Source organism: Simochromis diagramma, unplaced genomic scaffold, assembly GCF_900408965.1.
Source record: "Simochromis diagramma unplaced genomic scaffold, fSimDia1.1 OVJJ01000302.1, whole genome shotgun sequence".
Taxonomy (NCBI): Eukaryota; Metazoa; Chordata; class Actinopteri; order Cichliformes; family Cichlidae; genus Simochromis; species Simochromis diagramma.
The window spans coordinates 4,377,347-4,404,250 of NW_024386792.1; the positions used below are offsets into that span (position 1 = coordinate 4,377,347).

Sequence of the window (26,904 nt, forward strand, 5' to 3'; positions counted from 1 at the left end):
AGGTCATGTGTGAAATCTTGACACAGCACGGCTCAGCTATGGTTACATGTTTGAGGCTGAGGCTTAAAATTGACAGAGGGCCAAAAAAAAGACTAGGATATAGCTGAATACAAATGTGACACGGTTTGTGCACAGAACAACCAGGAAGCTGACTTTCAGATTGCATGTGCCACTTTTTTTTTTTCTTGTTTATTTTACCGTGTCCCTTGTTCTCCAATGTGGTTTGGATCATGACGATGACAAAACAGCCACACGCCAGGACTGAAAGGTTCAGCTTTGCATTGTGATATTAAGGTTAAAGGATATTTCTGGTGTTTCCTGTAAATGTCGCCTTTGTGACTCTGTGAGTCTTTACTTGACATTCTCTGCCTGTGATTCAGAGATTGGGGGGGGGGATCAAGAATTTATGCAAAACACATGATTTTTAACATCACCTTTTTCCCCGCCACTTGTCTATTGAGTCTGACCTAAAGTAAACACAGTGAGTAGCCACCCTGGAAGACACTTTACTGCGAACTGTGTTAGAGATTAAATTTAAAGGCAGTGTCTTATAATAACTGTTCTTAGGATGACATATTAATGCTTACTAACATTTGTGCTGTTTTTCAGCACAGCACAAATACATTTCCTGGATTCTGACAGTCATAATTTATTTAAAACTAGAGTATTCTCCAGCAGCCCCCCTTTTCCTTCAAAACAGGAAAGTGAATGGGATTTGTTTGCATGCTGTCTGTGCAGATGTTTTGATTGTGTGCATATGCAGCACTTTTTCTTTTTTTTCTTCTTTTGACTAGTTGGCAGTTCAACTTTAATGTTACTAGTTGGAGAGCTGCTAATGCTCTGACCCAAAGTTTCTGATGTTTGGGGTCGACGTTTTTCAATTTGTAGTTTTAGGAGTTTGTTTAATTCACAGCAAGTTAATGAAATGTTAACTGCTCTTTCCCTGTGTTCTGTCTTTGGCTGTTTCGCTGAGTCTTTGCAACACTGTTTTTTTTGTTTGTTTGTTTTTTTTAATAAATTAGCAGTTTGAGGCTTAGGTACGTTATGAGTCAGTTGGACTGAAACTTGTCTTTGGTCTGTTGCTTGACTTTAGTAATGTTACCAATCCTGAGGATTAACATTACCTTTACTTGGATTGCTTTTTGCGCTGGTACTTTCAGTTTCTGGTATTTTATTTGTCTTTTGACACCACATATATTCAAGTTTATTTTTCTGCTGGCAATCCAGATTTACATGCCCTCAGGTTCACAACTTTGGAACCATTAAGTCCACCAGCAGTAGTAGTAGTAAGGTATGTTTTGGTCTTTTTTTCCTCTGATTTGAGCGTTTGGCTGCTCTCACTAAAGTAGTGGTAATAAAAGCACTGCTTATTTGTTTCAGTCAGAGGGTGCAGCCCTTCAGCATAGTGTTGTAATCAGTTATTGTAAGTGTCCTTTTGGCCTCCTGACAATTGACTTTGGTACACTGCATTTAATATGCATAGTCACGACTTGTGCTTTCATTACCACTGATCGGCACACATTAAACACTGACAAACTCTCCCTGAAGCAGAAATAACTCTTCACATGTTGTCCAACAGATTTATTAGTGAGACGGCACACCTTACTGTGTCCTGAACAAACGACGTTATGTAACTTCCCGACTGCCCATGTGCAACTGTAGATTCACATAGGCCTTCCTCTCTGTCATTTACCATTAGACATATGGAGGAGTTTAAGTATGCAGCTTAACAGCCTGTGATGAGAGTACATTTGCATTAGCAATTAGGGCACTTAAAGGCCTTTAAAGCTACATTAAGCTATCTAAACCATGAAGCGCAATTAGCCTTTTAAGCGTAGTAAAGCTGGAGTTGCTGGAGCTTGAGTGTTGTTGGCAGGGTGCTTCACTAGCAGCCAGTTTCACAAATTCAGAGTAATAAATTACATCAAATTCTTGTACTCTGAGTACTATTTCAGCATTTAGTCAAGTTTGGCAGCAGCAGCATGGAAAAGCACATAGCTCAGAAGTGTGTATTTATTTAAATCATACTGCATTTGGGAGCTTAGTCTTTAATCAACACACTGTGGTATCATTTTGGTTCAGTCATTTCTTCCTCTGTTATGGACTTTGGCATAACTTGGTAACTAGCAATACTTTCCCCAACTAGCTTATTTCATGTGTTGGCATAGAAGTAAGATACTGAAATATTACACAAGCAAATGCCAACAAGCTGAAACAGGGGATAGTGTCAGTATTGATACCAATCAATGCCTAAAAGGCATAGTTTTGTCTAATTGGCTTCCAGTGCAGTGGGAATGTTTCCAGACTCCTTCAAGTTGTTTCACTTTCCACATCAACAAGCTCAAACTGCCCGTGTTGGGTTAACATACTACAAAATAAAAGCCTGACATTTCTGAAAAAACAAAAACGGATGAATAAAGCGAAAGCTACAGTTTGTCGTAGGCTGCAGCCTCCACCATCAGAGGTCTGCAGGTGCAGGCTGGTTTCATATATGCTCTCAAAAGACCAGCATGGAGATACAGGTTGAGAGGAAGAGTCCTGGTCCCTCCACAGACCCATCTAACGAATTCCGATTATAGCTTCCTCTAGGTAAATCATGTAGCTCTCTTTCTGTCATCTTGAGATTACGTGTTTAGGTAGGCGCTGCACAATAAATAAAATCTAGGGTAGGCCTACCCTCTGTTGTGATTGATGCTAGAAGATAGCTAATTTGTCTTTCATCATTTCTCTCTTTGTGGAATTAAATAGGACTGTAACATTTGCAGATTTCCCCCCACTTTATGCTCTTTCCCCACTTCTCTCCCCCACCCTTGCCTCCGTCATTCTCAGTGGTGTTGGGTCAGGAGGGCTCTGACGGCAGCGTGACTCCACTCAGTTGGCATCTCTTTTCAAACTTCCCACCCTCCCTTCCTGTGTCACCATCTTAGTGAGCCCCTCAATGCCCCCTCTGTCTGCTCCTAGTAGGCTCCAGGCCCTGGGTGGGCAAATAGAGGGTCTCTTCCTGTGTCCCATCCCATCCTATCAGAAGGCTTACTTGGAGAAAACGGGTTGAGGGATGAACCACGGCTGGCAGGCACAGCTGCCATACCAAGGGAGCCCTCCCCATCCGGATCCAGCATCGTCCCATGCTGTCCCATTCCCAGCCCTGGAGCCACGAACACTAGACTTCTACAAGCTGAAGCGGGCTCTGTGGGTGAACTTCACAGTTCAGACTAGGACAGTGATTTAGAGAATGCTGGAATAGACATGCGTAGACCATGTAGTCATTAGGCACTGCAAGCAGTCTTAGATCAACTTGGATTTAGCCATGAATTGAACACAGCAGCAGCTACAATGGACTATACAAACCACAAAGCAGGACTAAAGACCCCATCATAGTCTTCATCAGCATCCACAGGAGGTGGGTAATAGTGGGCAGCAATCAATTGGCCTTGCACTCTTGTGTTGTTGTGCTTGTGTTGACCATTTTGTCTGTGTACTGTACATGCACTAACGACAAGGATGTGCAGAATTTTTATATATTTTGTTTTCTTTTTCATCTCATATTTTATTGGAGGTAACATAACCCATCCTTTCTCAATTACTTTGGGGCTTAAAAGACTTTTAATTTATCAAAAAGAGGCCCAGTTAAATCTCTGCATCACCAAAAGTTAAAAAACAAACAAAAACTGCACCATGCATTTGAAAGGATGAAAGGCAAGATGATTACTTGTAGCATTGTTCTATTCAATTTATATAAAGGTAAATCCAAAGGAAACTCACGGCTAGTGCCTGACTACACTGTCGCTCCCCATGCACTTTTAAAAAAGGAACACTTAATGTTTTTAACACACTTAAATCTTAAATCGTTTCAGTCTGGTAGGAGGTAAATGAGAAATGTGATTACAGACCACTGCATGGTTTTTAACTTCTTTGTTGCAGTTCCTGCCAATATATTCCACAGTTCGTTGCACTGATTTGATTTCTACTTCTTTCATGTTGTCTTGTGTGCATAAACATGATTATGCATCCATGCCAGTGACATGAGGTGCGATTTAGGAGCTGTGCGAGGAGCTGGCCATCAGGGATGCTAAGACCCTGGGTGGTATTTTCATTTGTGTGTTATTAACTATGTAGATGTTCATTTTTATTCATATGCCTAGGGCTGGCTGGGCAATGCAGATCTTTGGTAAAAAACAGTGCGAGTGTGTATAATTGTGCATAAGAAAAACTGTGTGAAATCCCACAGATGGAGGAGAGATGCTCTAGCTACCACACAGCTTGTCCTCCTAGAACCACTTCAGTCTGTGACCATGCTAATGTGGCAGTGCAGAAACACTGCGCACGGATTCATGGCAACACTGACTACTGCTTTTAACTGTGGCTGACCCATAACACAGTATTGCATGTAGGTTTAAAACTGGCTTTTGTGTTTGCATCTGTTGTTACACTGTAAATACATAGTTTGAAATTATTATATTTTAACAATCTGTCCCAGGACTGAATCATCAATATTTTAACTGATATAATAACTTATTATTACATTTTCAGTACTTTTATTCTCTGGACAGGTGCTTTAACATATTTATTATCATTTATTATAATGAATGACTTCAAGTGTGTTTTTCAAACAGAAGGCACATTTTTGTTAAGATTGGTTATCAGTGACATCTCATGCTGTTGTTGTGTATTCAGTTTGAGTCGTCATTGTGCAGGAATTGCAGATGTTGTCTGCTTGTGTGACATATTTGTCTGTTGTTATTATTATAATTTTTTTTTCATGACGTAAATGATCAGTCATGTGTATATCTTCACCGGGAGGAGGCCCCAGGGCAGACCCAGGACACGCTGGAGAAATGATATCTCTCGGCTGGCCTGGGAACGCCCTGGTGTTCCCCTGGACAAGCTGGAGGAGGTGGCTGGGGAGAGGGAGGTCTGGGCTTCTCTGCTTAGGCTGCTGCCCCCACGACCCGGTCCTGAATACACGGAAGAAGATGGATGGATGGATGGTGTATATTTTTAAAAATAACTTTGCTCTGTGGCTGTGAAGCAGTTTTGTGGAGCAGGTTTCACTTGCCCGTGTCTTGAGTGTATACGACTTACTCAGTTGTCAACACTCTCTCCCTGGGCGGGCCTGGCCTCGCTGTAACCCAAGCTCTTGGTCTTTCTGTTCCCTGCAGGGTAACCTGACCCAGGATTGCTTTGTCATATGGAAGAGAGAGAGAGGTTCCTTCTCCACACCCACCATCTCGGTCAAACCAGCACGGGCACATGAGCCTTGTGTTTTTTGTTTTGTGTTTTTTTTCCCTTTCTTTTTTTTCACCACCCAAGCTTTTGTACTTTGATATTTGAAATGTGATATTTAAGTGGGCCTACCTCAAAGGATGTAGGTTTAATAGGTTTAAGCCTCAGTTCGGATTGTGTGGGTGTGTTTGTGATTATATAATGCAGGCCTTTTGAACTAGAGTGTGTGAAACATGGGCTGCATGCATGAGTGCACTATGCAAGTGTGTGATGTGAATGTTCTTTGTTAAACGTTTCAGTCTGATTCTTGTATATCTGTGTGCTTGTAATCGAAAATCCAAGAGCTCTGCAGGTCTGCTTGTTTGCTCATCCTGTTGGTGGAGGGAAAGGTCTGATGCTCTTCATGCCGTCTCAGTGTGGCGCTTGGCCCACTAACAAAGGACACCCTGTGGATGGAAAAACAACAGAGGGATGAAAAAACAAGGCCAGAGCATTGTTAATAGGGTCAAAATCTTATTCCAAAATAGCAACAACAAAGCTTTAGTTTGCATTCCTCACACTCTGCTGGTATGCTTCCTTATCTGTTTGATCTCAGTGGTGGTTGTTTGTCTACTAGATCTCGTGTGCCATTTTAAACTCACATGTCAAATATCGCTCAGAGAGGTTCTGTTGGGTTGGCCGTTTCCATTTGGTGTTGCAAGACATTTGATAAATCTTTGAAAAAAGAAAAGAAAATCCCTTTTTCCTCGGCCCCTGGCTTTAGCAGTAAAAGGAAGTGAAATATTTTTGGACAAATCCTCTGTCCTCTACAAAATCGCCTTTTCTGTCTTGGGCAATTCTCACTAATAATTTCACAGAGAGCTTATTTTGAGCTCTAAAACAAACATTCATTTCAGCTGCCATGACTCAACAAAAGCAAGAGAGCATGACTTCTTTGACTCAGCATTGATGTGTGTCTGTGTGTTTACTGAATGTTGAATGCAGTGACAAAGCAATCCTTCCTTTGGCTTTGTACACCCAAGTGGGCCCCTGACTCTTAGGCTACGTTCACACTGCAAGCGAAAGCGCATCAAATCTGACTTTTTTAACCTTTGCGACCCATATCCGATCATGGTGTGACAGTACGAACAGCACAAATTCGATATTTTCACATCTGACCTGGGTCACTTTCGTATGTGGTACTGAATCCGATACATATCTGATGTTTTAGAAAGCGACTGCTGTTTGAATGGTCATGTCGCATTAAATCCATCTTTTACGTCACTGACACAAGACAGTTATCAGCGCCCGAGAAGACATCGCGAAAGCTTCCTGGCGATCCAGTAAAACTGTTGGGAAGACAACGTTGGAGAAACGTAAACATTTTATTTGTACTGTATAATCTGCAGATTCTGACAGAAATCTGCAACTATCCTTTGAAGCACCGCTCCTCTCTAAAACAGCAATAAGGATAATTATTAGGCCATTTGTAAATAACAAAATAACTTTATACCTTAAAGCAAAATTGGGAAACGTTAAGTCAGAAACAAGTCTTTATATTAAGGGCCATCAGTCAAACCATACTGTTTGGTCTGGATCTAAGCTGAGCGCGTTGTGTGTGACGTCTTCTTTTGCGCATGCGGGCCGCTTTGAGGGTTCACACTAGAGCGTGTTTGCTGTCACATTTTATTTGTAGTGTGAACATGTGAACAAGTTCAGAATCTGCAGTAAGAAGAAATATAAAGAAGTAAAACACAAAAGTTTAAAAAAGATGGACGGCCCTGCTCCTGCAGCTCTCGCCTGTCTGCACTGAAAGGATTCAGCCTCAGATGAGAGCCTTTAACCCGTGTTCTGATTATTATTATGGAACTTTTTTGTCCAGTTACCCCAAATACTGTTGCTTATCCACCTGAACTTACTATTGGCTTTTCCCATAAGGTGCTCTCATGCATCTAAACCTGTTGTCTTGTTGTCTTGATAAGGGATCCTCTGATACTGGTATCTGCTGATACTGATCCAAACATAGTTTTAAGTTAATAAGCTGAAATCCTAATTTGCTAATTCCTCGTGTTTGATGTAAACTTCTTACTCACTTAAAAATAAAATGTGAACAAATAAAATCATTTTATTTTACTTTTTTTTTTTTTCTCTTCACAAACACAAGTCACGTGTGGAGCTGCCAAAGAGCCGGAGTGAAATATTATTTAACTGAGTTTAGGACAACATGCTAAGTTACTAAAATAAGCTTCGTAACAAACCAACATGTTGGGAGTGAAAGTGGGCGAGAGAGAAAGAAAGCATAGTCGTATTCTGATCTTTTCAGTCATGCCGCTTCACTTTGACGATACTTTGAAAATGTTTTTAATTAACTGCAAACATACAAATAAGAGCCGTCGGTGTACCAGGTGTGGAATACCTCCTAACTGCTGCTGCTATGCTTACCTTAGGTAATCTGATCCAGAGCAACACCCTGTCCAAATATCCGTCCTAGTCTTAGTGATTCTGGTGTGAATGAGCACCCTTGGAGTTTGAATGCATGCTGTCATACTAAAGCAGGGGTTAAACTTCCTGTGCCTGATAATGCTGTACTTTGCTCCACTTGGGTATGAATGGCACTGAGTTTTGTCATCGATGAGTGAACGTGAGGCTCCGAGTGGACAGGCGCACACACACAAACAGAGAAAGTCCAGGATGAATGACCCAATCAAAAAAATTATTATGGCTCGAAGAATAATGTTATAAAAGGCAACCTAGCAGTGAATCATAGTAACTGTCACTTTAACATAGTGATGAAGCTGGCAGTCTTACATATCCTATATCTGAAGAGCTAATCATGATTACAGATGAACTGTACGTGGAATTAGTGGCACAAAGGAATGTTTTCATCACAATTTATTACTGATGCATTAGATTATGGTAAATAGCCTCCCATGGTCCCATTCCATTGTTTCATTAATGTCCTTAATATATTCAAGGATTATATTGCTAGATTGCTTGCTCAACCCTTTATTTACAGTGCTGAGCTCTCGTCTGCTTATGTCCCCCCCCCGTGTCTGAGTTTGAACTCTTTTGTCTGCTATGTGATGTCTTTTTCTCACAGACAATAAATTGGATTTGAAAGAGAGGACCCAATTGCCGTTTCTTATTATAGATTTGGTTGTTCACTGCAGCCAGGGTGCTAGACCAAACTATGTGGCTTTTGTTCTGGTTATCCCAGACACATATTTCTGGTTGCGGGCCTCTTCCCTCTGGCTCTCACTGTTCTTTTAGCAAGGGCAGTGCAGCTGGTGGAGAATGCACACAAAGACACAAGCTATGATAGGACACAGTGGCTAAACTGAAAAAAGTACAGCATTTGGCCAGCCTGTGGTCATCTGGGAACGGAGAAGTCATTGTGAGAACACACATGTAACCTTTGGCCTCATTTCTGTGCTCACCCTGCAGGCATGGAAGAAGCGGTGGTTTGTTCTTCGCAGTGGCCGTCTGACAGGCGACCCAGACGTGTTGGAGTACTACAAGAATGACCATGCCAAGAAGCCCATTCGTGTGATTGACCTCAACTTATGTGAACAGGTATGCTCCCCTTTTACTTCTGCCCTGTAGTTTTATTGCATAAGTTATATAAATTATTACCATCTTGAATAGATCCAGGTTTGCATGATGTCACTTTGATGTATTTGGCATATTTGCATGAATATCCAAGATGAATTTAATTGTCCTTAAAAATCTGTGTAAAACAATGAAAATGGCCTTTATGTGACTGCGATGTACAAATGTTTTAGCATAATAGTTTAAGTGCTGGGTTCTAGTGCTCCAAATTTCATTTGTTGCTTAGAGAGCAGTTACCTTTTAGATTATTTTTTGCAAATTCTCTTAATTAAGAATGATCATTTTAATACATTTTCCCTTTTTTTTTCGTTTCTTTGGTTAGCTCTATTAGTGATCAGTCTTTCCTTGGCTGATGCCACATTAAGCTAAGCCGTGTCGGTTGCTCTCCCTCAGGTGGACGCCGGTCTGACCTTCAGCAAGAAAGATTTGGAGAACAGCTACATATTCGACATCAAAACCTTTGACCGCATCTTTTATCTGGTGGCTGACACCGAAGACGAGATGAATAAGTGGGTCCGCCACATCTGCGACATTTGTGGTTTTAACCCCACCGATGACGGTAATTACAATTAGCCACACATCACTCTGTTCGGGCACTATTGGCACTGATGTTTTGCTTCACTGTCGAGGTTACACAGTGATATTTATGTTTATATATACTTATATTCTGTATCTTTCGAGTAGAAAGTTTACTTTGAACTGTTGATATTTGAAATAGGGTGATTTTGTTACATTTGTGGCACAGGCTGTGATTTATTTAAGAACATCAGTAGATCAGAAATAATAACCTGGTTATATGTTTCACCATAATACACAAAATCTCGGTTTGCATGTTTGTGTTTCTTTTTCCACAAACTTCCCCTAGACCATCAGGAATTGAGCCACCAAAGGTGGTGCACAGGCACATGTTAGGCTCTCTTATCTGCATTGGATATTTTCACGTCATCATGTTGGTTTGCAGCCACCTAGCATCGGGCTAAAGCAACCCATTTTTAGCGTTAATGCACCTGCAACACCTTAGAAAAGCATCCTAATTTCATTATTACCACAGAATGCATAATGTAACTAGAAGTAGTAACTAGTAACTAGAAGCGTAGTAGCTGTGGACAGCAATGAATAATTTTTAGTGTATGAACAACATCTGCCATCTCTCCTTTTTTTTTTTTTTTTAAGTGAGATTCATTATATCATGGCAACAGCATGAACAGGCAAAACGATACTATAGCATGGCCATGTAAGTTTCTCCAGGTAAGAACCGCAGCTTTAAGCGATCCAAGGATTCCCCTGTTAGAAGATGACTACAGGAAATCACTATTTGTCCACGCTGGTGTCTCTCAACAAAGCACCTGGACATGGTGAAGATGCCATGGAGCATCAGGGGATTCTTTTTAGCCATCACACCAGTTTATCACCACAGCTGAGCAATACAGGATAAAAGTAGAGGATAAATGATTTACATTTGATGGGTCTCTTTTGGATATCACTGTTGTACCTCACAGATGTCGGGATCTTTCTTTCTGAAGGAACTAAGGGAACCAGTTAAATGTGTCGAGAGGTCCCTATTCAGCATAGTTCTCAGCCAAGGTCTAATGATCCATGTGTTGAACTTTGTGCAGTATTGAGGCTCACGTTACTCTTTTTTTTTTTCCCCAGTACTGGATAATAAAAGCATTGTACGCCTGTCACTCTCACTGGCCTTCTTTCGTTCGTTTCCTCTTATCTGGTTTTAATTTCCTCTCCCTTGAACACTCCTCTTTCCCTCTCTTGTCGCTCTGTCTTTGAGACTAATTGTCTAAATGTCTTCTATAGTTTCTTGACCTCATCAGCGAAGCAATGAGCATTTTTAGTGTGGTGAGAACTGGCACAGACGTTGCACATGTTCACTGTTCCACATGCTACACTAGGGCTGGGCTATATCATACCGTTCACGGTAATACCGGTGTAATTTTGGGCAACGATAGGAAAATGAAATATCACGATAGAATATGGGTAAAACACGCATGCGCAATGCCTATGTTTACATACGCACATGGCGGCGACGCAGAATGAGAAGAGCGAAAGCGGATCGTTGAATGAAACGGATGAACCAGAATTGGTTTGTAAAAATGCTGCAACTTCAGTGGCGTGGAACTGGTTTGGCTTTCGTCCGTCAGATACACAACAAAGCACTATTTTTGGTAGCGCATGCTAGCGGGCCGTCGTTATTACCGTGTTTTTTGGAAAACACGGCACACTTAAAATCAATCCTTTGATTTTTCTGAAAATCGACAGTGCCCCTTATAATCCCGTGTGCCTTAATGTATGAATTCTGGTTGTGTTTACTGACCTCGAAACGATTTTATGTACACGGCGCTCGAAAATCTGTCAAATGTTTTAGTACGACTTTGCTAAGCTACGAACCGGCACCGCTTGATGGATTGTCGGAGCATTACGGCTATTGTAGGCAGGAGCCTCACGGAGTGATACGTACTGTGCTTCAACATAATATTACCGTATTGTGTGTGTATAACCTCTTTTTAAGTTTTGTGGATATTATACATGGTTGTGCTGAGGATATGTCGGCCAATTTCCACTGGAAATGCCTTTTGGTTAAACTGTTAGCGAGGAATTTGCATTTGCACTGTTACATTTTTATATAACTTTAATGCACATAAAAAAACAGCTGCTTGTTTAAGTGAAAATACATTGATGGGGTTTTTTGCACTAATAAAGTTGTGGAGTTGTAAAGCATTTTGTCTAGTGTCAATTATATCGTCAGTTATATCATTATCGCAAATTTTCAAATGTATATCGTGATAAATATTTTTGGTCATATCGCCCTGCTCTATGCTACACAACTCTGATTCTTGTTGGAGACGAAGGTGCTTTTCAAACCTGGCAACTGAGTCACTGATACTCCTCCAAGGTCATTCTCTCCAAAGTGTGACTATGCCTCCAGCTCTGTTAAATAGCTAGTGTTGCAGGGTAACCATGATAACAACACTGATGGCACCTTTTCTGTAGATGTCAGAGCTGGCTTTGAAAACCCCGATGTACGAACTCATAGTAAGACGGTTAAAGGAGAGCCTGGGTGTAAAAACGGATATCTTTGCAGATACCCTTCACTGCTCAGTACAAAAGAATGTCCCTGGCTCTCTGTTTTGTGCTTGCTTGCACTTCTCTGCATGTGAGACAGAACTCTCACTCCTCTGTCGCGTGTGGGTGTGGCCACAGTAGAGTGCTTCATAGCTGGGCAGGGAACATTAGTAGGGCTAGGGGAATGAAGGCTCTCAGAGCGAGTGTAGGAGGTATAGATTAGTACACGGAGAGGGGATTTTCCCTTTTCCTGTATGAATCAGCACTTAAAGCTTCAACAAACAAATGTCAAAAAAAAAAGACAAGGACATAGCGGAGGAGATGAGAGGAGCAAATGATGCACGTAAAAGAGAGAAACTGACTTTTAAAAGAAGAGAACTCGGGGACCTTGCATGAGATAAAACCACATCAGTTATAGAAGAGTGTGGGAGGAGAGCTGTGAAAAAGGAGAAAAAAGTAGAGAAATGTGGAATGAAAACACATATACGCATCAGCTATCTTGGCTCTGAGTGCAGTAGAACAATCAGCTTGAGCAGCAGGTTTGTTTAGTAGCTCATCATGTGGGAAAGCAGAGAGACCTTTAAAAATGATGTCTGAGGAGTAGCTTGTTGGAAGGCAAAAAAACAGAAAGTAGACTGTCGACACAAAGCTTTTATTCGGGTGACGTGTTATACATGAAATGATGTAGGCTAACGCAGAGTCGTGATATCGGTGACATCCATCTGCTTTAATTTGACATGAGTTGTTTGTGCAAGTGTTCCTGGCCTCATGCTGGGCAGCGTGCTGCATTTGGATTTATTTCCTGTGGGATTTCTCCCCAAGAAGGAAGTGAGGTTATCGTAATTGTAGTAGGTTGTTGTGGCTTGTTGGGTCAGTCAGTAACAGTGTTTTAGCTGCAGGCTAACGACCTTAATTTGAGGTTTGGTTTGATATACACAGTAGAGGGACGCACATCTGTTCGTCAGAATGTGCGTATATACATCAGCTGCTCAAGTTCACACATACAGGCGCAAAGTTGACGTAGTGTCAGCGTGAATGGAAACAATTGAGCGTTACATTGGAATTGGGTTGCTAGGAAACAGCTTGGGTCCAAGTTTACTTTGCTAGAGTTGACATTGGCACATACAGTTTACTTTTTACTTTGTGCTTAATACCATCTCTGGCCTCTCTTTCATTTTCAGTGGGTTTCATAGGGCCACAGTAGGTGCAGCTCCTTGCTCTTCATCAGTGACTGCCAATGCATGTGGAGTCAAAGTTGAATAAACAGCTGGAAATGTAGCAGAAATGCTAATGTGCTCTGCTGGTGTTGCACTTAAAACTGTGAAGCAGGCATTTACTGACATCTGCTGAGCCACATGTGACAGGTCTTATTGGCATTATTTGTGGCTATTTTTTTTTAGTTGTGTGATCAGTGTAAGAAATTAATCTTATTCATTCATTAAATTTTCCCTTTGCTGCTTAGACATTAATTCACTGGCAGTGGCCTGAAACCTCTGTGGTCAGTTATGGAGACAGCTTTACTGTATTTCATTCTTTAGTTCTGTGTACTACTCACTAAATAACATGAAGTTTTGACAGGAGTTATCCTCAGCTTTCATTTCTTTGTCCTCCAGATGCAGCAAAAGCTGCTCACCAGTCCGCCATGGGACTGGTGGTGGAAAACGCTCCACACCCAGGTCCAGGAGTGTTTACCAATGTGCCGGCCCCTTACCAGCCAGTCAGCGTGCGACACCTGGACTCACAGTCCAGTTCAGAGGAGCCCCAGGATTACCTGTGGCTTGCTAACTGTGAGAGCAAAAAGCCTGAACCCAGCAGGTGAGACCGTGTCCGAATATGCTTCTTTTATAGGTTCAAGTCTCCATATTCTCTATGTTGGAGTGTCGCATGGTGAGCTAAGCATTTTTCAGTGTGGTTTCCAAGCCATTTATTCTTTTTGTATACTTTCAACTGTACTGCCACTCCTGTCCTTGTCTCTGCCGTATGCTGTGTGTAGCTCAGTGGAGCATCACTCTCTCTTGGAGAGGGACCAGGAGTATTTGCTCCTGGAGGAGTGTGAGAGCAAGACTGTTCCTCCACAGGCTAGCCTGTGAGTGGCCAGCCAATCCAGCTGGAACTGCCTGCTTGTGTGGAGTGTTGCACACGCATAAAATACAGATCTCCAAACACTTGTGAATGTTGTAAATGTAAATGACGGTTATTAAATCTAGGTTGCATTTGTTTAGCAAAAGGCCTTCCTTCTAAACAGAAAAAGACGTGGGTGTTTTGCCTAACAGTGTAATAATTGTGTTATTTCCTGCATGGTTACAAACAGTTACCAAGAACCTCAGTCTTCCACTTTATCCACAAAAGCGTGCTGACATGGCAAGAGTTGGAAACGTTTAATGATAAAAGCTGTCTGGATATGACTTAGTTACTAACATAGCCTTTGTATACTAGTGTTTTTGGCTTGGTGTGACTGTGTGATCGGCAAATCAACGTATTTTACTTTTTGTATTAATTATCTGGTGTTTATGTGTATTGTGTTATCAGAGCTCATGCTGAGTGCTCCAAGTCTACCTCTTCAGAGACAGACCTGAATGACAACCTTCCATCTCACCGCACGCCTACATCCTCCACTTCCTCGGCTAAACACACCTCACACAATGGCTTCTTCCCACCGCACCAGACTCCTGTGTCCGCCCCTTCCATCTATGACTCGCCTCCATCACGCGGTGCCTCCCTCTCAACTGACAGTGGCTTTTATCATCTTCCTCGCAGCTACTCCCAGGACACTGTGCTGCTCCCCAAGTCAGCCTCCTCCCCTCCGGCTCATCCAGACGGCGCGGATGCCTCTGACCTTTATGTCTTCAACACGCCGACACGGAAGCCCTCAGTAGAGACACAGATGCGCAACGTTTCTATCAGTTACGACATCCCGCCCACACCCGGTGCAAACAGCACCTACCAAGTGCCCCGCACAGTATCGAACACAGGGGTAGGAGGCTCAGAAAGCGGGGGAGATGTAGTGCCCCCTCCCAGACCACCCAAGCCTTCCCTCAGTTCCAGCTCAGGACTCCCGCCGCCTCCTGCTGAGCGCTCACCTACAGACACCTATAGTGTGCCTCGATCAGCCTCAGAGACAGATGGAAACTACTGTGTGCCCACAAGCGCTGGGAGTAAGGCTTTACGCAGCAACACTATTGGCACTGTGGACTGTTCACGCCTCCGCAAAGGTTTGTATTGTAGAGGTTTATTTGTTTGTGGTGCCCTTTTCACTTTATTTTCATTTCAAAACCTATTCTCACCTTTACCTTTTGGACAATACGGCACATATATGTGGTGGGCAGGATATTCTATTATTTAATCTTATGAAGATTTGTTGCACCAAAATCTAACAAAAGCAGATAAAAATGTTCTGAGTTTCCTTTTTAATAACAGTTCTTTAATCCATGGCCAACATCCTTTCTACAGAGCCTCAAAATAGTCTGGCAAGAGAAGAGAAACTCATGGTGTAGATTCTTCTTGCTTCTCCCTCTTGTGGTGACAATCGGAATTGCAAAATAGGTCTTGCTTTATTTCTGTGAAGGATCTCAGGTCATCGAGGTCATCATAGTCAAAGTCCTTTGACTACGTCTTACTTTATTGTTTTAGATGAGCAGTGGTTATTCCCCCAATAAATTTGGGGCATTTGTGAATTTTTTCCCTTTTATGCTTTGTGTCTTGGTGACAGAACAGATTATTGTGCCTAGGGCAGGGCTGCACTGTTATGGAAAAAAACACTTTTTTTTTTAAAATTTGAGCATATATTATAATTTTTTATAATTTATTTACTTAAGAAACCTCATAAAAGAGATTTTTTTTTTTTTTACACAGGATGTCCTTATTTAGAAAGAACTCCATGGAAAAACAAATAACTGAGTAACAAAAACAAGGTGAACGTGCTGTTCACCTACCACACCACGCCGGTCTCAGGAGCACCGGTCTCTGCTGGCCTGCAGCCTCTGCTGTGAGATGGCTTCGACACAGATTGAGCGAGTTGCAGCAAACTCGAGCAACTTGGGAGACTTGCATGGTAGCCACAGGGGGAGTGATGGAGAGCCAAAACAGTCTCATGTCTCCTTGTAATGTTCACCCCTCCCTCTTACTCTTCCCCGGAAGAGACTCACATTTGTCTTCAAAGCTTTTTCTCGCGCTGTTGTGGTTCTTGTGGTCATAAGTGGAATGCATTAGCAACTGCATGAGTACCTGATGACAATAAAATAAAAAAAATACAGTAATTACATGCTGCAAAGTAGAGTGCTTACATGGTGCCTTTGAGCTTTGTCTCACGGACTAAATCTGCAAAGTCATGAAAACACTTAACACACAATAGAGGACAACTGTTATGTGGGAATTGTCCTGTAGCATAAATGGGCCTGAAAGAAGGCTAATAATGTACAGTGCACATCATTTGCTGCTCTCTGTGTAGAGGGGCTGTTTATAAACTGCATTGTAATCATGGTTTTGCTTTTTGTAGACTTTGGATCCCAGGACTGCTATGACATTCCTAGATCGTTCCCTTCTGACAAAAGCTGCTCGTTTGACTTCAATGAAAGCTTCAACACCTATTTTGTGAGTATTTCAAGTGTAACTGCTGGATAATCGTTCTGTGGCTTTAAGGGGAAATGTGTATGTTAATCGGTTTTCCCTTGTCACCCTCAGAAAAGCAAAGGAATGATGCCAGTGGGTAGCCATTCTACAGAAGAGGTCGACCAAAACTACGTGCCCATGAGTGCCAACTCACCGTCACATCATCACTCGGGCAGTTTGCCAGAGCCAATGCACGAAACCAACTACGTCCCCATGACCCCAGGTACTATGGAGTTCTCATCCCTGGGAAAACAGGTTCCTCCACCTGCCCACATGGGATTTCGCTCAAGCCCGAAGACCCCTCCCCGCAGGCCGTTGCTTAGTGAGTGCCAGCCCCCACCTGTGGACCGAAATCTCAAACCCGATCGCAAAGGTGAGCGGACAGTAGGTGTGCTTGCATGCATAGCTGTGACTTCATAAGTGATGTGTGTGAGTGTGTGCGTGTGTGTGGAGTTCTTGCTTCAGGGGGGTGTGTGAGTTTGTTGCTGCTGTGAGCTTAGTTTAGTATGCTCAGCGTTCACTAATGCACCAACTGTACGTGCTTTGTCTCACACTCTGCTGCTATTCCCACAGTGGATGGCTCATGGTCATAAAGCCATCTGTACAAAATTTCATTCTCAGAGCGGTTTCATTTTTCATCCTGCTTTAGTTGTTGTCATAATTAATGTGGAAAAATGTTTCTCTCATTTTGTCTTCTTTGGTCTGTCTGGTGTATTAAATACCACCGTCTTCCTCTGCGCCCGTCCTTGACCAGCTTATTTCACCTCTTGATGAATTAGTTTACTTCCCTACATTTGATTACATTCAACACAGTTAGTTCCTTGTCAAAACCGCGTTTGCCTCCAGCTCCCGTGAGGCTCTGCTAGCCATTTCGGAGGGGTCTGCTGTCTGTGCCACGGAGTCATTGAGGCCTTAATTGGTCACCTCCATCCCGTTTGTTCCCAGCATCTGAATGGAGCCTTTTGATTGGGGACCTCATAGACTGAAAGAGAGTTGAAGAATGATGGGAAATAATCACAGAGGCACACCAAAAGCCGGTATTGTTACTGTCACTGTCGAAAACGGAGCAGTTTTCTGGAGTTTTACATTTCCAGATTGGGAATTCTCCCTTTCACGTGGCCCTTGAGTCAGTCAGCTCCAAGTTTGGCTTTGGTCATTGCTGAACTGCTGTGTCTAAATAAAAAAAAATCATATCAAGTAGCTTCTTTTCAAGCAACCGCTTTGAAGTGATTATTATTTCTCTCTCTCTCTCTCTCACTCACTCACTCACTCACTCACACACACACACACACACACACACACACACACACACACACACACACACACACACACACACAGTCCTAATCCTCACTGCTAATAAAACTTAGTTTTACACTTTTGAATATCTTTGGCAGCAGACGAATAAAAATGCTAATTGTAAATGTTTGTAGTCTAGTTTGAGTTTTGTATTATTGTTTAAGCCCAAATCTTTTTGCTTTTTTATGTTTTTTTTAAAAAAATATTGTTTTATCTCATTCACTTTTTATTTTTTAGCTAATATTAAAATTCTCATTAAAATATATTTATCCAGTGTTCAATCCCATTGCTCCTGGCATAAATTTACTCTACTTGGATTGCAGGTTGTAGATATTTGGATCTGTGCACAGCTGCTTTTTGTGTTAGAAAATGCCACATAGACATGAATAAGAATATAAACTCGTATCTTTTAACTGATATCCTTAAATGGTATTATATTAATGTTAGTGATGTTGCTTTTTAGGAGCATCATTATGTGCTGATTGTCTTTTGGACCTTAGCTTTTTAAAGTAGAGACCATTGGTGTATTCATTGTTATGCATGGGTAGGATGTCGCATCACCTTTAAACAGCTCTGTGATGTTTTTCATTTCTATATTTAAAATGAGCCATCCACTTCTTCCATTTTCTAGACTAATCTGAATCTCTGCAACCTCTTTTCATCTTCCGTGCACTTTCCTCTCCGCTTTGGATGTCTGAGCCGTATGTTGCAAACACTTTGACTAGTGTATTCAAAGCAAACGGCATCTTATTTCCATTATACGTGGATTCATTAAAATTAATTATCTTCGTCTGCAATCGCAGCGCATTTCTGACAGCACTGCAGAAAAATGTTGTGATCAGTGTGCAAAGGAGCAGTGCGTGTCGTCCTCAAGTTGCTCTGTTCTGCAGATTGGTCCGAGCTCTCGTCAACATGACATGATTTCTCAGTGTTCTCTCAGCGCTTATACACAGCTCGTCGTGCATGCACAGCTGTGATGTCAGTCTTTGTGTGGGAAGTCGTGGTGCATGGAGTGAGGTGCATGTTTGGGCAGTATGGGTCTGCTGTTGTCATGACAATCATCCTCTTGAAGTGTGCTGTGCAAAAAAAAAAAAAAAAAAAAAAAAAAAAAAGGTAAATTGGTGTACGTGAGGTTGCAGTTTTGCTCTTCTTCATCAAAGTCTCGTCTCTTCCGCTTTGCATGGCAGAGCAGTTGTTACAGTAGGGCTGAACTGTTGTGATCACCAAAAAGATGTTGTAATCAGTAAAGTCTTCTTTCACCAATCAGGTCACAGTCCTAAAATAATAAGAGCGGGTTTAGAGCGAACTGACTCTCAAACCGTAGGTGAATTCCCAAGTCGACGACGCAAGGGTAGGTACACCACACTGAACTGCTGTGCATCTGAATACTTTTCATTCTGTGACCTTTTCACACTCTACTTCATCTTGATTCTCTGCATGCTGTAAGTAAATGTACTGTGGGGATTTTTACAATTTTTGTTCTTCAGGGGTGTTGGTGTGTGTGTGTGTGTGCGTGTGCGTGTGTGTGTGTGTGTGTTCTAAAAATATGAAGTGTCAGAGGTGTTGCATTAATCCAGTCTAATCATTTTAAATCCCAGCAGGGGATGGATGAGTGTGTACCTCACGCATGGTGGATTACACTTGTTACATCTTCGAAGCTCATTAAGAGTCATAACATGCCTTTAAAAATAAACCATTTCTACCATCTTAACCTAAATATTTCCTCACTTTCAATGTGATGTTTTTTTCTTCTGTGGAGCCAAATGACTCACTAACATTTCTCTGCTCAAACATTTGTGTCTGTGTTTTTGTTTGCAGTTCAACACATTTTACTTTCATAACACATTGGGATGTAACAGCCAGAACACACTTGTTGTCAGAGAAGCATTCACACAGGGCTTTGGAAAAGAGTAGACTTCTCTTCAGGAGGAAATTGAACAACGATATTATCTAATAAAAGCGATATCGCTTGCTTCCATACATACAGATGATGTTTGGGGAAAATCCCAAAGCTCTTGACCATCTGCAGTGAAGGGATCATGCAACTCTTTTGTACTGTGCAGGGCATTATGCACAGGTTTAGTGCACGTGTAACTTTGACTCTTCTTGCACAGTTTGTCCTGAAGTGTTATCTTATAGGAGGACAGCATCTTACCCTTAGGGCATGAGGGGACTGATACAATCACCAAGTAATTGAGTCCATTTTAATGTCTATGGGAGGCTCAGGCTGGCTTCAGACAGCACTCCCCGTAAACACCATCAAGACACCAAATGAGAAAAAAAATGAAGTTCATCTCATCAGAAGACTTCCAGAAACTCTGAGAACCAGTGCTATAGTGCAAGGTTGCCCACTACCATAATAAGACACTTTATATAGTTTTTTCCTCACGTTTCTCACCCACTGCCTGCTTAAAGCATTTAGTCCAGTCCCTTTATAAGAAGCTTTGGGAAATCATCCATCCCTGGCTAACATCTAAACAGAGTTGCACATTGGGCACTTATCACAATGCAAGCAGCACATGGCTCATCTTTCTCAGGTTTACATCTGAAATATTCCAACACCGTTTCACAAAAGCAAAAAATAAGTTCTGGTTTGGTTAAGGATAGTTTCGAGTGCAATCACATGAAGAAATATGAATGAAATGTTAAATAACACTAACTTATATTTGTGTTATTGAGCATTTTACAATCCAAACTTTTAATTTTTAACATTTTTAGTTCTAATGTTGGTTTGATTAGATTTGAATATGGTTTTGTCATTTAAAAGTGCAGTTTAATACACACACAGATCTCCAAAATATAAACATTTATGCTGCTCTTGACCTCTGTCAGTCTTTATGTACAGGGTGGGCCATTTATATGGATACACCGTAATAAAATGGGAATGGTTGGTGATATTAAAGTCCTGTTTGTGGCACATTAGTATATGTGAGGGGGCAAACTCCTCAAGATGGGTGGCGACCATGGTGGCCATTTAGAAGTCGGCCATCTTGGATACAACTTTTGTTTTTTCAATGGGAAGAGGGCCATGTGACACATCAAACTTATTGGTAATGTCACAAGAAAAACAATGGTGTGCTTGGTTTCAGCGTAACGTTATTCTTTCATGAGTTATTTACAAGTTTCTGACCACTTATAAAATGTGTTCAATGTGCTGCCCATTGTGTTGGATTGTCAATGCAACCCTCTTCTCCCACTCTTCACACACTGATAGCAACACAGCAGGAGAAATGCCAGCACAGACATCCAGTATCTGTAGTTTCAGGTGCTGCACATCTCGTATCTTCACACCATAGACAATTGCCTTCAGATGACCCCAAAGATAAAAGTCTAAGGGGGTCAGATCGAGAGACCTTGGGGGCCATTCAACTGGCCCACGACGACCAATCTACTTTCCAGGAAACTGTTCATCTAGGAATGCTCGGACCTGGCACCGATCTGGGTCATCCTTGTTGAGATGCTGCAGTAGCTGGAGTTTGTAAGGGTGCCATTTGTGAGTAGCTAATATCTGCCGAAGGGATGTTCGGCTAATGCCACTCTTCAGTGACATGCGGCGAGTGCTACGCTGTGGGCGAGTGCTACGCTGTGGGCTCTTGCTGAATGAAGCTAGGACAACCACTGACGTTTCTTCATCAGTGACAGTTTTCTTGCGTCCACATTTTGGCAAATCCAACACTGAACCAGTTTCATGAAACTTAGCAAACAGTTTGCTAACTGTAGCATGGGAGATGGGTGGTCTCGTAGGTGTCTTGCATTGAAATCTGCTGCAATGACACAGTTGCTGCGTTCACCAGATAACACAATTTCGATCCGCTCCTCACGTGTTAACCTCTTCGACATGTCAATGGCTGCGAACAAAGAGAAACTTGTAAATAACTCATGAAAGAATAAAATTAAGTTGGAACCAAGCACACCATTGTTTTTCTTGTGACATTACCAATAAGTTTGATGTGTCACATGGCCCTCTTCCTATTGAAAAAAACAAAAGTTGTATCCAAGATGGCAGACTTCTAAATGGCCACCATGGTCACCACCCATCTTGAGGAGTTTGCCCCCTCACACAGGACTTTAATATCACCAACCATTCCCATGTTATTACGGTGTATCCATATAAATGGCCCACCCTGTACAGTTTAAGGATGCTTTTCGAGCAGTGGCTGACTGCTGTGTGTTCCTTCCTGCAGTAAAACCTGCTCCACTAGAGATCAAACCAGTGCCAGAATGGGATGAGCCAAGCACACCCGTCCGCTCACCTGTGACACGGTCGTTCGCTCGAGAGTAAGTACCTAAGACGTTCCTCAGCTTTTCTATAGTTCAGTGTTTGGCTAACAAATAAGGGCATGTTCACACAGCTCTTTGCAGCGAGATCATTGTCCCAGAAGACACACCGTCCCTCGCTCCCTGTTAAGAACCTTAAACATACTGCATGTGTATAGCAGCTAATGTTAAGTCTGGATTGTCCTGTTTTTTTTTACTCTCTGCCACAACATGCAGTGAAAGTTTATTTTTCTTTTGGTGTGAACGTGCCCTTTTGTAGTAGATCCAGTTAACTAAAGATGTAGGCACTAATACTTCATGCTTTACTGTAGTCACTCTGTGACCAAAGTAGCACTGCTCATAAAACAGAATTCTGTATTATACTGAAGGAAGTCTGTTGGCTTATCTGAGACGAGGTAATTTGTGTGCTTTCGTGCTGTAGGGACTCTTCTGGCTGCAGTGGGTTTGGGCTGTTATGTCTGTATTATATTTTGTGCTCACCAGAGACTGTAATTTCTGGGAAGTCAGTGTGTAAACATTGTGAATGCTGCTTAGTCCTTCTAGGTTTCCAATGCCAACGAGACCCCCGTCAGTGCATAGCACGGCCTCCAGCACTGACTCCGAGGACTCTACTGAACCGAATTACGTAGCCATGAACCCTAATATGTCCACAGATGAAGCAGTATGTAACACACAACTATACTCTGATACAGAGATTACTTTTCTCCTTTCTTTTTCTATTCACAGATAATCAAAGCTGATAATCTGATAAATGTCTTCTTTTTTTTTTTGTGGTGTCTGCAATCAGTTTCATCTCGTTTAAATTAAATCTGCAAACACACAAATAAACACAGCAGAAGCTTTAGTTTGAGGCAGACAGTTTGGAGGATCATACACCATGCAACTTGCAATTTTGAGCTGTAATTGCTTACTGAAACTATTAAGAAATCCCATTTCCAGTGCTCTTCTCCCTAAGCCACACATTAGTGCGGACAAATTACTGGCTGCTGCAGATGGACTCCTCGCCACTTCAACCCGTTTCTTTGCAGTTCTGCTTTTGCCCTGCTGCTCTGCTTTCTTTATGCTCCTTCTTTCTCTTCATTTACTTTTCAGGTGTTGTCTTAAATCGGAATATTGGCTATTAAGAAATGAAGTTAATGTGTCTCATTTAAAATTGACTGCTCTTTCTGAAGAATGATACTATTATATGAGCTGACTTTTCTACCTACGGGGATACTTTCTCTTACACTTTGGGTAATCGATTCACAGTTTTCCTTTTTTTTTTCCTTTCTTTTTTTTGCTGTTAATTTTTTTTTTTTTTTTACTTTCTTCCAACGTTTGCTTTGCTATCGTCTGCTGACCTCCTGAACTTTTATCAGTCTTTTTTAATTTCTTGCTTTCTCCCTAGTTTCTCATTTCTCTACCATCGTCATCCTTATTCCTGCATTTTGTTCTTAACCACCTGCTGTTTTCTCCTCCTTTTTTCTTTCATCCTTTGCTACTTTCTTCTTACTGTGTAGAGAGGAGTCCTTCTACTGCACAGTCCCCATCACCCCTGTAAAGAGGGAGGTGGAGGAACTTGACACCATAGAGGAGGTGAGCAGGGTTGCCAGGTTAGACGTGCATAGCCCGCCCTGTCATTTTTGGGTGCTATTGTGAGATGAGAAAGTACGAAGACTTTGCTGTGCAAAAACCACCTACAAGCCGTGGCTTGAATATAAAGGTTGCAGTGAATTTTCAGACGTTATCTACCATCACTTTCCTTACAGTTAGAATTTCTTAGTTTTGTGTCACCATCCTAATTCGAATTAATCTCTCCATCGTACCTGTATTTCATAATTAACACTAATTACAGGCCCAAGTTGTTGTCACTATGCCTAAAGTAGAAATTTTCTTTGTTTTAAAGGTTTGAAACTATTATTAGTAATGGGACAAATTACGTGAAAAGATGGTCACTGATTGAATATGTTCATTCCTCTACAATTGCAGTCTTTTCAAAAAATACATATATTTTGGGGGCTTTTTTGCCTCTATTTTGACAGCCTTGCAGGAAAGGGTAAATAGTAAATTGAGGGAGAGCGAGTGGCCGCAAGGCATATGAGCACCTACTCACCCAGTGAGGTAAACTGGTGCCCAACAGTTGCACTTTTTATGACGAGTTTTTGTAACCCTATGCGCACAAACACCCTCTAAAGATAGATTAGGGCTCTCAGACCTGAACCCATTTGCATGAATATTTTAGATATTGTGACAACACATTGGTGCATTTGAGTATGAGCTGTGTTTCTCTGTGACTCTGCTATCAATTAAAAAAATAAAATAAAAATAAATCCCTTTTCTGACTTACGCAGATCACGAAGCTCGCTCCGCCCATGAATGCTGACGGTGGGAGTAGCCCTGTGGTAAAACCAAAGGGAGACAAGCAGGTAGAATATCTGGACTTGGATCTCGATTCCGGCAAGTCTACCCCACCTAGGAAGGTAGGAATTTACCAGCGCCCATACTCCAAACCGCACGTTCTAAATCAGAGGAAATTTATGGCCAAACTTTTAAGACTGACCTCATCTCTCCTCAGATGAAAAGCAACGGAACTGGCATCACAGCATCAGACGAGCGTGTCGACTATGTAGTTGTGGACCAGCAACGAACACAGGCCCTTAAGAGCACCCGGGAGGCCTGGAGCGATGGCCGCCAATTGACAGAGACAGAAACCCCTTCCAAAGGACCCAAGTGACCCTGTTGTCCCAACAACACAACCCCACCACCCAACCCACTCTAAACTACCAAAACGCCACAGCTTCCACACTAATGCTGGTTCTGGTTTTCGCTTTGGGACGATCCAGCTGTCTCGTTCCAACCTAACAAGATCCCTAGTGTGTAAGAGCCAGTGGAGCGTCATAGCCACTCAACGTTGTTTAGTTTACACTGCTGTCGGGCTTAAAGGAGCGCTGTGTGTACAGCTGTAGAAAGGGGTGTGGTCCAGGAATAAGCTGTATGCAGTTTGAGAGCATGAGGAAAGACTGGACTTGTTTGCAGGATTTGACCTGAGCAGACTCACCAACTTTGAACATTCACTGCCTTCTTTCCGGATTAGTTATGTCGTCGTTCACTTTTCAGCGGCCTGTGGGCTGATCCAGAGTTAACATTTCCTAAAAATTGTAATGCTGTTTGATGTCGTTTTGGAGTGCAAGTGAGAACACTTTATAACATGATCACAGCTCTGTCAGCGCAACACTAAACGTTAGCATAGCACGTTAACGGTGTTGTGTTTTTGTTTTATGTTTTTGTTTTCCTGCTGTTTGAGCAGGGTGAAGTTACCATGGACACTGTTAGCAGCTCAGGAAACTGACCCCGAACTGTGTCTAAGGCGAACTTCAAACTGGAAAGCCAGTACGACAAAATTTCAGAGAAGCATTACTTTAGATTTTTCTTCCACTTGCGTAGGCACCTGTACTAAAATTCAAGCTTCAGATTCACTTGAGGTTTTTAATCCACTGAACATGATTCGATTTCCATTTATTCAGTAAGTGGAGATGCTTCGATCTGTTGTAATGGAAGTGCAAAGACTGTACAATAGTGTTATGTATATAAACAGGAAAAGTGTCCTTTATTTGTATGGAATATCCAGCATGTTTGACTCTAAGGTATATGGATTCTGCAGGGTAGAATCCCGTACCTGACTCGATGGTATCAGCACTTGTGATAAATGAATGAATTACTGTGAGTTTTTAAAAGAACGTGACAGGTTTTCTCTAAGTTATGCAAAGGTATCAAAGCGAGAGAGAGAGAAAGAGAGAGAGAAAAATCAGGTACTCTTTATGAATGCATATTAATGCAACTTTCCATTTCTAATTTATTTCTCGAGTTATTGTATCAGGTGGATGTCTTGTCCATTTTTTTCCTTTTTTTTTTTTTTTAGCTCAGTATTGATTGATATGGAGGAACATTTGCTAAAGTCTGCTAAAATCCTTCGTTTGACAAGCGGTCAATTAGTTTCACAGGTTCATTTCTCCTTTCTCTTCCTCATTTCTCTCTCCACTTAGGTTTAATTTATTTTAAATTGAACTGGCATACAGTTTTGGGAAATTGACTGCCTCGTGCAGTCAACTTGATGCATATTTTAGAGACGGAAAGTCTTTGCCTACATACATCCCTGCTTTACTTGACTTGACTGTCGGCTCTCCCGCAGAAATCCCAAGCATGTGCTACCACGTGATTTTAAAAAACAAAAACAAAAAAACAACAACTCATAGCTGTACATATTTTGCCATCAATTAGATTTAACATGTATCGTTTGAAAGATGTGCCTACTAAGTCATCTTCCTCCTACTTCACTCTTTCCTTTATTGCAGTCTCTTCGTGAAATGGACTGCAAAGCTGATAATGCTTTATCTTTTTTAATGAATCTCAAGAGAAATGTACATTTTAAAAGTGGACTAAATAAAATCCAGCCTCAAACCCATCTACAAGTGACCCGCTTGTTTTCTGGAGTTTCTTTTTATGTTCTTTGCACTTCTTTCTGTAATTTTTCCAGTCGTAGAATAATTAAAGAAATCATTTCTTTTACACTTAACCTGGGACCTACATATATTCTCTCCAGTTATGCCCTCCAAGTATGTTTAATCATTGGGATTTTTGATAAGGAAACAACACCATCGAGGCAGTCCTCGGTCATCTGAAACGGACACATCTCAAAACTGTCAAAACATTTTCTATCCAGTTGTGACAGTTGAAGACTTTTGAACTACTTTAAAACATAAGTAAAGCTAATCGCACATGGCAGCTGTAAAACATTTGGACTAATAAAAATTACATTCAGACCAGAGCACTACAACTTCCTTAATTCTTTGTGGCATA

General features: G+C 41.7%; 1 protein-coding gene across 1 annotated transcript in view; it reads left to right on the plus strand.

The window, feature by feature from the left end:
- gab1 (GRB2-associated binding protein 1) overlaps window positions 1-26,520 on the plus strand; it is a 32,914-nt gene extending 6,394 nt beyond the window's left edge. The window contains exons 3-13 of the mRNA XM_040024780.1: window positions 8,647-8,775; window positions 9,205-9,370; window positions 13,500-13,701; window positions 14,416-15,098; window positions 16,382-16,476; window positions 16,567-16,867; window positions 19,058-19,141; window positions 21,975-22,068; window positions 22,603-22,729; window positions 24,399-24,527; window positions 24,623-26,520. Coding sequence (XP_039880714.1) covers window positions 8,647-8,775; window positions 9,205-9,370; window positions 13,500-13,701; window positions 14,416-15,098; window positions 16,382-16,476; window positions 16,567-16,867; window positions 19,058-19,141; window positions 21,975-22,068; window positions 22,603-22,729; window positions 24,399-24,527; window positions 24,623-24,781 — 2,169 coding nt within the window. The 3' untranslated portion in view covers window positions 24,782-26,520. The remainder of the gene's footprint in view (window positions 1-8,646; window positions 8,776-9,204; window positions 9,371-13,499; window positions 13,702-14,415; window positions 15,099-16,381; window positions 16,477-16,566; window positions 16,868-19,057; window positions 19,142-21,974; window positions 22,069-22,602; window positions 22,730-24,398; window positions 24,528-24,622) is intronic.
- The last annotated feature ends 384 nt before the right edge of the window (window positions 26,521-26,904 follow it).